Raw genomic sequence first — 12,143 nt, forward strand, 5'->3', positions numbered from 1 at the left:
TGAGAAGCTGTAACCTGCATAGTTCTGGCCATTTTGCTTGATTGCTTGGTAAATTAGTTTAAATGATTAATCGATTATGAAAATAGTCTGCGATTAGTTTTCTGGCCGATCTATGAATTGACTAGCTCGGCTGTCGACTGCAGGTTAAGAAAGCTGTGCAGCGCCTCCAAATGTTAACAGTCTCAGAACTTTAAAAAAGGCACAAACAGCAGGGAGACACATTGAATGAGCTTCTTCGTAGTAGCGATCAGTCATTTGCACTGAATATTTCAATGATACAGTTTGTCACGCTGCTAATTAAAAAGCAACGCTCTCTCAGCTGCATTTCATGTCAGCACATCTGTGCTTAACTTATTTTAAGGACTTTTAAAATGGTTTAGCAGGCCACATGAAAGCAAAAAAAAAAAAAAAACAGGTGCACGATGAGAAGCGCGAACACTGCAATGTAACACTGAATGACAAAGAGAGATGTGGTGAAGATGGCACATTTCAGTGTGACGGAAGCTCGGAAAGACAAAAACAGGTATTTAAATATCTTCAGAGCTCAAAATCAAAAAGACAAAAATAATACGCAACGCTGACATCTTCACTGGCAGATGAAACATACAAAAGCAAAATATAACTGACTGAAGACCAACAGAGAAAATTTCTTTTTACATTTGAGTAAGCACTGCTCAAGAGGACCAAACAGGCCCTTCAAATTTGTATTACAGTATGAGGCTATTATGTTAAGTTATATACACACACACTGTATATATATATATTTTTTTTTTGATATTGTATTACTGCAGTGAGGTGATGTAACCTCACATTATTAAAAAAAGTGTTGGTTATTTTCATAGTAATATGTTGTCGAAACCACAGTGTCAATGAAAGTATTTGAAGTGAAATGAGTAACACATTTATTGTTTCTATTAAACACAAGTTTATGGATCTCACAAAACACCACTTTATTTTATTTATTTAATTTTTGGATTTTCAAATGAATCCACTGAATTGGAAAATTAACCGACCCCAAACCAGGTATCAGATATTGTTTTGCTCAACTCTCTGCTTGCTTTGTGACGTCGTCGCACAGCTCCTTCCAGGCTCCGTCCTGCTGAGCAGGTGGCAGGGAAGTAGCACGAGAGTCACGGTAATCAGGCTTCAGGGAAGCCAAAGATGGAGAAAAATCAGCTTTGACTGTGCTGTAACCCATCAGTCTTAATTCTGCCTTTAACAAGTTAAAAAAATACATTTGAGGGGGGTTTTTTTCTCTTATTTTATTGCTCAAGAATCAAGTTTTCTACTTTTTCTCCCACTTCAAAAAACTGCAGGACTGCCAAAGTGGTATGATCAAAGCAAAAAAAAAAAGGCTTTCTTAACACTACCACTATCTAAATAGCTCTGAATCAGAACTATTATACAAGTTATACAAGTGGTATACTGCTCACAAACTTTTTAAAGAGACCGTTTTGTCCTGGTGAGCACACCAAAGTCAAAATGTAGAATTAAATAATAGAAAAGGTGCTTAAGAGTAGAATTTGGAGTTCTATACTTTGATTTGACTCTAACTCAAGCAGCTGAGCAAAGATATGTGTACATCAACTTTTCTGTACTGAAGAACAGTTCAGCCAGGACAAAAGCGTCCACTTTGACCCATGAGTTCAGTAGTGTGAAGAGACTCTCAGAAAAAATAAGGTGGCGATAAAGATAAGATCTTAAAAGCATCCGCTACTTAACCCACCAGTCAGAGACGATGATTTTCTGAATTCTGTTTATCCCGTTACATCAGCGGATGATATTTCATGACATTTCACTGGTAATGAGTCCTCTCAAAGCAGCAGCAGCAGCCGTCACGCTGTCAGCCTGCACTCAGACGTCTTATCACGAGAGTCCCACTGCACACATTGGATTATCATCCCTCAAGCACCTCTCATCAGCAGCGACAATGGAAGCCTGGTGACACATTTCCTGCTGGAACATCACACGCCCACTCCTAGACAGCCGCTGCCACACAGGAATGCTGCACTGAAACAATTCATTCAATTTCGAGGTGAGAAAACACCAGCCTGGCACTGTCTTATTTTGAGAGGAAGGGTGTTGAGGCTTTGTCTGCCATGCAAACCACATAATGTTCACTGAAGGTCCTATTCTGCCCCGACAAATTGGCCCAGTGGCTCAAAGAGTGACGGTGGCTGCACTGAGAGATCCGAGAAAGTTTAATTGCCCAGCATAGACTCGTACTGTGGCAGCCCGAACTGAGCCATTTCATTAAATCTTCCTGAATGTTGCCTGCCCCGTGGTCAGCGACAGCCACCGTGGGGAGCGTACTCAAACATTTCATCACGTTTTCCCACCCTGGCCACACCTCTCCAGGCAGTCCCAGCCATAAACAAAATCCAAGCGGAGACATTTCATTACAGGTTCGCCTCCTTCTCCTAAAAGCCGGAGCCCTGAAACAGGAGTGGGCGAGCGGTTTATGAAGCAGCGGTGTGACTGTTGGGAAGATCAGGATCTTAAAAAAAAAAAAAAAAAAAAGAAATTGAAGGAAATTCTTTTCCTGCCCTCGCCAGCTGCTGACAGAGGGGGGGGAGGAGTAGAGCAGCTCTGTGGCCATTAGAAGAAGAAGTAGCATCTTCGCAGAAAAAGGTCTGTTGATTTTGCACGAGTGTGGCTGAAGGAAATAAACATTTAAGGGGGGGGAAATTGTGGGAACTCAAAAGTCTTGAAAGCATTACGTTTCCTTGTCACGAACTTGGTTTTCTCTCACCTCAGCAACATCCGCAGTGAAAGTCGGCGTTGGGGTCCTTCAGGAGCTTCTTGCGGTCGACGTGCAGACAGTCTAAGTGGTACCAGGCGTCGCACACGTCGCACTGGATCCACTGCACCGTGTCCTGCTGGGGCAGCCGGCAGCGCGGCGCTGCGCACGGCTCCACCGCCCCGCCCGCCGCCCCGTCCTCCTCCTCCTCCTCCTCCTCGTCGTCAGAGGAGGAGGACGACGAGGAGCCGGAGGAGGAGGAGGCGGAGGAGGTGGAGGAGGAAGACGAGGAGGATGGCGAGGGCAGGGAGGGCCGGGGAGGCAGCGGGTGTTTCCTGGGGCGGCCTCGTCGCTTACTGCGAGGAGATAAGAAAAAAGAAAGATGGAAAGAATGAAGAGGAGGAGGACCGTGGGGTCAGCAATAAAGGAAGGGACAAGCTTATGTTTAAGGATGTTTTTAACATGTTTACGTTCGTCACATTTGCCACAGATTAACTTGAATAAATAGATTAAAGGGTTAGTAAAACGTGACTATAAAAACCATAAAATGTGAACAAAGTTTAAAATCAAATGGCTTACTTTGTGTCCTGTTACATTCTGGTATATCAATCAGTTCAAAATTAACCTAATTATTAATAGACAGATTAATAGATAGATTTGACACCTGTGGCTTTCATTTATTAGCATAACTCATCATGAAAGCTTCCTGAAAATGTAGAGCTCCTTTGGTGTAAGGTTTAAAAAATGACTTTAGTGACTCCTAGTGGGGGTAGGACAAAGAAAGAAGAAATGTTATCCCTTTTACAGTTAAAAATGGGGCCCTTGGTTGGTGGCAAAGAGACAGATTTCTGCAAACCTTCATAAACTCTCACCTTGTTGGATGGTGAAATCTGTTGAACTGCACCCTGCCTCTCTCCTCTGTGCGGATCCTGACTGAAGGCGAGGCCAGACTGTAGTTCTCTCCCCCGACGACCAGAGGGGAGAAAACCGGAGAGCTGTGAGCCCTCCGCCTGCCTCTCTGCGCCGTCGGAGAACTGTGGGCGGGTTTCTGTTGGCGGAAAGCTGCGATGTTGGTGTGCACCGCCGCCTGGACCCGGTGCATCGTCTGCACTTCATGTTTGCGCACCGCGGGGTTGGCGAGCGACGCCTGGAGGAGGTGGGCGTTGAGCCTGCTGTTGGTCATGGCGCCGTGGAAGCTGCCGATGGTCCTGATGCCGACGGGGAAGGGCTTGGCCTCCAGCGGCCGCCGGATGTCGTTGTGGCTCTTGGGCTGCAGCGGCAGAGGAGGGAGGGGGCTGACACTCTCCGACTCGGATTTGTAGAGCCGCCGCCTCTTCTTCCCCCTCGACCTCTGTCCGTCTTCCACAACTCCTGCCGGAGCTGAACAACATCGAAAGGGGAATATTGTAACAGGAGCAGCGATAGACACCAGTTTCCAGTGAAAAGTCTTTTTTTATGATTACATTTTTTTGGAAAAAAAAACAACATACAACTCACGACCAGTTTCCAATTAAATTAACTTTTCCAGCACATGTTTAGGAGCAGGTATGTGTCTGAACTGCCAAATAGCTAACCAGAACTTTTGACTTGATGTCAACATTTGCCACGTCAAGATGTTTGCTTCAGAGATTTTCTCGGTCTGAATAAAAACACCTTCAATAACGGACCTGGGTTTAGTGTTAAAAAAAACAAACACATTTCCTTATAAAAATCTGCCGCCTGCAACGTTTGCAGAAAGCTCAGTAAGTCTTACGCTGGTCCTCACCTGCTCGACTTCTGGGTTCGTCCGAGCTGTCGTCCTCGAGGAGCACCGTGTGCGCCGACTTCCTCCGGCTCCTCGACGTCGGCTGGTGGAACTTTGTCGAAGGCACTGAGGCGGCGGAGGAGGAGAAGGATGGCGGCGTGGAGGGCGGGAGCAGAGAGGTTAAGCCCACAGTCAGAGGAGGCGAGGAGGAGGAGCCGGGGTCCGAGGCAGTGCCCTCGTGGCTGTGGCTCCTCTTAAAGGTCCAGGCGCTGCCCTTCATCTTACTCAGGCTGCCGATGGAGTTGAGGATGACGGTGGCCCGGTTGATGGGCAGATTAGACAGGTCCATGTTGGCGGCCGCCTTGCGGTCCAGGTTAGTTCTGATCCGGTTCTTTAAATCGGAGGAGAAGGTGCCCGCCTAGGAGACAAGGGTATAAGCATATAAATTAGAATTTTATGCAAACATAAATATCCTTCAGATGGGGGTTTTTTTCTTCTTCTTTTTAAACATTTTATATATATATATATATATATATATATATATATATATATATATATATATATATATATATATATATATATATATATATATATATATATATATATATATATTTTCTAATTCTACACTTCGTGAATGAGCATGTTTTAGTTAAAGTACAAAATATGAGAGCACCGGATTCCATCTTTAAAATGGCACGGAAAGTTGACCTTTTCTTCCCTAACAATTCTGTCCACGACATATTGAATATTCATGTTCCTCCGGGACACCTTCACCACAAGTCTCCTTGTCACAATGCCTGCACACACTGCTGTGTGGAGCCTGAGTGGGAGGGAAATTAAAGGAAAGGGATGGCATCCTTCTATATTTTTCTCATCAATCAATTCCATTAAAAAGACCAAAACCTCAATTCTTCCCTACCCAGGCACGCGGCCAGTCCATTTGTTTCTACTGAAGACGTAGATCTTTTAAAACTGCTCACAAATATAAATATCTTCTCTTTAAAAAAATGAATTTATGACCTTAGGTGGACTGTGTGACCATTGTCATTGTGGTAATATTGGAATATAATTATACTGACTGATACTAACCTTTCAGACAGCAGAAAAAGCCCAGACTTGTTTAACTTGGTGAGATACACAGACCGGCGACAGCAGAGTGTAATCTATAGACTTTATCTGTGTTTGTTGCAGTACATAAAGCATTATTATAAATCTGTGCGGTTGAACTGAAACTGCACCGAATCTGTCCTTAGTAATGACAAAAATTACCTTTGGAATTGTGATGGCATCGAAATCTAGCGGACGAACTTTGACCTTCTGGAAGAGGAAGTAGAACTCGGGGCTCCCTGGAGCCGACTGGCCACCGAAGGTCAGCGTGTCGCCATCCGAGAGCTCCCACTGGATGCCAGGCTGGAGGCGGACCTCGTTGACCCAGGTGCCTAGCAACACAAGAGCAATACATGAAATATACAGCTGGCGCTGAATTTTGTTCCTTGGAGACTCTCATTCGGCCACACTGGCATGATCGGCCCAAATAAGCAACAGTCTGGGGGGGCGACGTTACCTGGTGCCAGATCATCACAAAAACCTATTATATTTGACAAACAAGAGCGAATAAACCAAGCGAGCTGAGCCTCAAAATCGGTCATTTGTTGACTTATCAATGTGTTTACAGCTTCCAGAGCTGCGGGGAAATCTAAAAGGGTTTGTGAAATGGACCCAGAATATAGGAGCCCAATCGCATGGCCACAGCAGCACAGCACAAAATGAGAAATGCAGTGAATACTGAGATGTAATTTTAATAGCAGAAATGAAAAGTGTGTGTAACAGACTGTGAAATGACTTGAAAAATTAGGCAGTAAGAGCACAGTTTAGATTCAGAGCCTGTCAGACCCAGTCCGTCGGCCTTAAGCGAAGACCCAACTTTCCTTTCAATCTCGTCCTCGTCTCACCTCGTATCTGTGCTCTTCAGGTTTGACTAAAGACTATCAGCAGACTGAGGTAGCAAGATATCTCTGACTTCCCTGTACGTGCAACGCTGTTTCCCTCGTATCTGACACATACACACAGAGATCATACGGTTAAGTGCTCCTTAGTCTTAAATGTGCTCCTTATTTATCCCTCTACGCCAAGTATATCAGATCCATTTTACGCTCGCGAGTAAGGACGACGAATTTAGATTGAAAGAATCAGACTTTGTTGATTTCCTCAAAAACTACCAATTTTAAACTTACCTTCTATACATTGTGTGTAATTATGTCTCCAGCCATAGTAGAATATAATATAACTGTCTCAAAACCTGTGTATCTGTACGGCCTTGTTTTAAGATTTGACTGTCCATCACGTTGTCTTTTTATTTTTATTTTTTATTTTACGCAAGGCTGCAACTAATGATTTGTTCCCCGCCTTGATTGGTCTGCTGGTTGTTTTCTTGATTACTCAATGAAGTTTAAGAAAAGTCACTAACGGGTAATTTCCACTGACTGTCCCTAACGGGTAATTTCCACTGACTGTCCCTAACGGGTAATTTCCACAGCTGCGTTCCGACTCCGTCCCAGCTCCGCCGATCGCAGCCCTCCGGAGCAGATACGCAGAGCTTAAAGTGAAAAGTGTCCTCCGCAATTTCCAAAAGCCCAAGGTGACATTTTCAAATTGTTTTGTACGACTAACAATCCAAAGAGATTTATTTCAGTCGCACAGAACAAAGAAAAGCCGCAATGAAGTCACTGGTACTAGAAAATTACATTTTTGCTTGAAAAATGACAAGCGATTAATTAATTCCAATGCTTGCCCAGACTGGTACTTCAAAGTCTTTAACGTCTCATAACTGAACTGTAGTCTATTCATTATCTGTCCATCAACAAAGCAATGAACCAACCAATTGTTTCAGTTGACATAGCTTGTGCGAAGCCTGTCCAACTGGTTTTTGGAAATATTGACTCCTCTTTACTACTCTCACTCCAAAAGGCACACACACACACACGCACACGCGCTCAGATCAATCGACCTTGTTCGGGAAAAGAATTACGATGCCTTTTCGCCGCGCAATTTTTGCGTTCCTTGTGAAATTACTCTTGACAAAAGCAACAGTTCTAAAAATATATTGATGGTCAAAAACAGGCTTGCAATACACTAGAGGAAACCCTGCATGAATCCTGCTGCTGTGGCCTTCACAATTACCTGAATTCAACCCAACAGAGCACCTATGGGAGATTTTAAACAGATGTGTTCGACAGTACTGTCCAACAGCCAAATAAGGGAATATGTTTTGAAAGAATGATGTTCGTCCCTAGCCTGACAAGTCAGAACCACATCAAGATGTTGGGTCTGGGAACTCACCATTGACAGGGCTCAATCCGAGGGGCGGGATAAACGGTTGTCTTTCAAATTCCATCTGCATGCAATAGGATAGTGCTACAACCAAGCAGAGCAATGAAGAAGGTAGCAGAGCTAGTTGATAGATTAAACTTTTGCCGTATCCGGTCGGCAAAACTCCGAACACATCTTCCTTTTTTAAGAATGATTTCAGTGCCATTCTTTGTTCTTTTCTCAAAGAAAAGCTTAACTCAAGTCTTCCAGAAGACCGTTCTTCCCAGCAGCAGCAGCAGCAGCAGCAGCCATAAGCCTGCCCACCTACGGAGTTTGGTTTTCTGGAAGACTTGGAGAGTGCCTAGACCCCCCTGGCTGCAAATTACATTTGCTGCCGCTAGGGTGTGTCTACATTTCTAGGCTAGTTCATCCCTCCAGAGCAGATTCACAGACTTGAGCTATTTATCACAAGGACCACTGAAGCTTCTCCGGAGGCCCAAACACCTCTCTATTCACTATTTTATTGGGTTTTCCTTTCATTTTTCACCCATCTGTAGGGTTAAATACATACAAATTTCTATATAATCAATTTGGAGCTGGTGTCACGCTTTATGCTTCAATTCACACAGAACACAGCTCCGATACTGCCTAAAACGCTGGTATCGGTATCGGGAAGTACTGGAGTTTATGCACCGATCCGATACCACGTAATAAAGCCCTAAAGAAAATGTACGTTAAAGTAGTTTATTTACGTTCTTTTTCTGTTATAACTGACTGTCAAACTGCATAATAAAAGAAAGTTCTGCAGCGTTCGTTGTTTGTGTTTGTTCATGTTTCACAAAGAGTTTAACCTGAGCCAGACCGACAACAAAAATAGAAATAATATCACATCCATACAGGGATAGTAGTATACAGTTGTTAAAACATAATAAAATATATGACACACTGGTATGGGATCGGTACTCGGTATTGGCCGATACGCAAGTTTCCGGTATTGGAATCGGGAAGCAAAAAATGGTATCGGACCATCTCTAAGTCAAAGATCACGTCATCACTATCAAACTCTGATTTTGACATAAAATCTCAGTGGGAGTATTACAGGCTTCTCAATAGGCTGTAAATTCTGCAGCTCGAAACCATTTAGATAAAGTAAGTCCTGGTGGGAGAGTATAATTTTTACATTCTTTTTTTTTTTTTTATAAGGGTTTTGAAAGTTGAGGTTTCCGAGGCACATTTAGCTCCTAATGTGAGTTTGTGTGCATCTGAGGCTTCACCTGGTCTGTAGTGTCTACAGCTGTGTTTGGGCAGTTAACAGCCATGTATGTGTTGGTTTGTGGAGCTCAGCTGCTGTCAGGCTGCAGGTGTTAGTAATTCAGCAGAAGACAGTATTATGTGGGTGTTTCAGCATGTGTGTGTGTGTCTCTCCCTCACATCAAATAACGTGTGTGATTGTGTGCATCACATGTCTACAATATTTAGTATCTGTATTCCTGTCAGTTTAAAATGTGTGTGGGCTCAGTTTTGCTTTAAATCTGTATTTTATTTCTCTCACACAAGAAAATGCATGTGTGCATCTGTGTCTTTCCAAACACAAAACTGAAGTGCGTGTGTGTGCAGCGTTTGAGAATGGGTTTCCCCGTAGAAGTATTGATATTTCCTGTAAGGGGGTGTCTACCTTGGCCTCTTTCTCTCTTCCACAATGACTGTAGAGTGGTGTGTGTGTGTGTGTGTGTGTGTGTGTGTGTTTCTCTCTCAGCCTCTCTCACCATGACTGCTCCTGTCCTTGATGTGGACACTCCAGCCCTCCTCCTGTGGCGCTGCGTCACTGTCGCCTGCCTCCCTCTCCGCGTGCAGCTCAGCGTGGATCCGTGACACCGACGACGAGTCCAGCGTGACGTCACACAGCTCCGCCGCCCGGCCCAGTCGGAACACAGACTGGCTCTGCACCGGCCGGAACGTGTAGAGGTCCCGTGCCGAGTCGGAGGCCGACGAACCGATGCGAAGCAACTGGAAGCATGGCTGCACCCCGGACAGCATGACTGAAGGGTCTGATTGTCTGCCACCGCTAAGCCCTCACCTGCACCCCACCCAGAGGCCAGACCGTATCTGTGACAGGCCCCTGAGTTACAGGAGGCTGCGATGCATTTTGGGATACAATTCTTTGCTAGCGGACAGAGGTTAAATGGAAGCCATTTGTCCAAACAGTGCTGAAAGCTTACATAAAGCTAAAATATTCTAAACATAGGCCTGGAAGCACTGAGTGTGATGGTTACTGGCATGTGCAGCAACAGGTGTTTGCATTAGTATGGAAAGCTGATGACTTGTTGTGCACTGCTGTGAATACATGAATAAATAATGAGGATATGGAGCACTGTATAAGCTGGTGTGGAAATTAGCTTCTGCACTCTGTTATGAGCTCAATCTCAAACAGACTAAATCCCCCATAGAGCAGAGGCAATAAGAAGATGGGTTTGAGAATAAAGAGCTTCAGTGATGTAGACAGCCTGTGTGTTACAGTGCTGCCAAATCGAAAGGTGCAGCAAACATTGAAACCGTGGCGAAGCAAACCTGCCAAAAGACTTGACAGCCGTGACTTTTAGCTGGAGTTCTGACGTCTAATATTTTAAGGTTTGAACAGTTGTCACCTGAGCATGTGTGTGGGAGTGTATGTGTGGGAGTGTATGTGCATGTGTGTGTGTGTGTGTGTGTGAGAGAGAGAGAGATTAAAATCCCAGGCTCCTGACATCAGCCGTCTCACAGGTGGGAAGCTTGACAGGGTGTAACGGCTGAGGTCTGTCTGATCTGAAAGAAACCAAAACGAAAAATACTTGGGGGGAGAAAAAAAAAAAAAAAAAAACATTTTTCTTAATCGCTTTACTTAGGGTCTGAAAAACAGCTCAGCCTTTATAAATGTAATCTACTTGACATTTCAGACGACATGAAAGCACAAAACCACGTCTCATTACAAGCTCGCGTTAAATTAATATAATGTCACAATGAAGCAGAAACATACAGACGCTAAAACTACAACAGAACTTTAAAAAACTGTCAACTTCACTAAGAACTTGGCTGGCTGCAGTGTTCACCGCATGCCGTGCATCAGCTGCATATATAGACATATCATGGGATCACCGCACAAAGCCACAAACAATAACCCACACAATTGAATGGCTTGTCATGTAAAAACTCGTTTTAGCAACACTAACTGCATATATGCGCATGTAATCTACTTATTTACTTACATATGGATTCATTAACGTTAAAATAAGATTTTTTTTTAAAAGAGCAATGAAATGTCGTGGTGTGGCTTTTTAGCTTGTCAGACTGAAACAGGATTAAGCTAGCTGACGTTAGTTCCTCGTAGGACAGAATGAAAGTCAAAGCTGCCACTTACAACAATGACACACCGACTTTGTGCGAATTATTCCTCAAACTGTCGCCAGTGAAACACCGTCGACAGCTCCACCAGCGGGTTCAGCAACTACACTTTAAGCGAAATGTATTGTTTCTGCAGTATTTTATCGCCGTTGTTCGCCAGGCGTCGGTGCAGCTTTTCGCCTTCTTTCCTGGAGGAAGTCCTTTGAAATTTGGCGCGCCAGTCCTGGGGCTTCGCTGCGCGAGAATCTACGTCATGTCCTGCTCCGCCCCGATTGGCTCAGGGCCAGGGCGCCTTCAGCGGGAGCAGGACAGGCGGGCCTGTGTGAGGGACAGTGGGACACACAAAAGGCTACATCCATGGGCACAAGTGTCAGAGAGCTGCACACAGCTGCTGCTAATGCTGCTGGAATTGATGTAGCAGGCTGGTTCAGTGAAGGCAGTATCACACAAACAGTTTCACGCTGAAAATGCTCAGATTTGGAATAAATGTTTGTAAATTGATAGTTTAAAAAGTCTTAAAATTACATCTACTCGTTGAAGAATCTGGAACCTATCCACATGCAAATGGCAGGACACTGAACCCCAAGTTGGTCTTGCATGGCAGCTCCGTCACAATCTGGAATCATATGCATTACTCTTAAAAAAACGGCCTTCTTGGGTCAAACTTGTTATTGTTCACAGTAAAGCTCTAATTTCCAAATGAATTAACAAGCAAAACACATTTTTGAGTGGAGTGGGACCTCAATATTTGGATTCCAATAAAAAAAAAAAAAAAAAATACTTTTTTTATATGATATGAGCAGAGTAGCAGCATGCAAGTTCATGCTGACATTATAAACTATATTTGACAAGTCCTTTTAAGTTATATGTATTATTTTTTACTTTACTGTATTTTAAATGTGCTCTGGATTGGCTACAGACGGTGGATTGTGCACATAACAATACTGGCATTACTAACTTGTTATAGTGTAT

General features: G+C 44.0%; 1 protein-coding gene across 1 annotated transcript; it reads right to left on the minus strand.

Annotated features, from left to right (window-relative positions):
• Positions 1-649: 649 nt before the first annotated feature.
• Positions 650-11,437, minus strand: tcf19l (transcription factor 19 (SC1), like). Its single transcript, XM_031295580.2, has 6 exons — positions 11,188-11,437; positions 9,560-10,595; positions 5,754-5,923; positions 4,506-4,902; positions 3,613-4,120; positions 650-3,096 (listed from the first exon to the last, which is right to left on the minus strand). The coding sequence occupies exons 2-6, from the start codon at positions 9,828-9,830 to the stop codon at positions 2,754-2,756; spliced, it is 1,689 nt and encodes a 562-aa protein (XP_031151440.1). The 5' UTR covers positions 9,831-10,595; positions 11,188-11,437; the 3' UTR covers positions 650-2,753.
• Positions 11,438-12,143: the final 706 nt, after the last annotated feature.

This window comes from Sander lucioperca, chromosome 14 (genome assembly GCF_008315115.2).
Source record: "Sander lucioperca isolate FBNREF2018 chromosome 14, SLUC_FBN_1.2, whole genome shotgun sequence".
Classification (NCBI taxonomy): domain Eukaryota; kingdom Metazoa; phylum Chordata; class Actinopteri; order Perciformes; family Percidae; genus Sander; species Sander lucioperca.

Bases quoted from the DNA above. Each gene is read 5' to 3' on its own strand.
- tcf19l (XM_031295580.2), bottom strand. From the start codon at position 9,830: ATGCTGTCCGGGGTGCAGCCATGCTTCCAGTTGCTTCGCATCGGTTCG. The intron at 4,903-5,753 runs GTAATTTTTGTC...CTTGTCTCCTAG, and splicing joins ATGCCATCACAATTCCAAAG to GCGGGCACCTTCTCCTCCGA. The intron at 4,121-4,505 runs GTGAGGACCAGC...GATGTTGTTCAG, and splicing joins CGAACCCAGAAGTCGAGCAG to CTCCGGCAGGAGTTGTGGAA.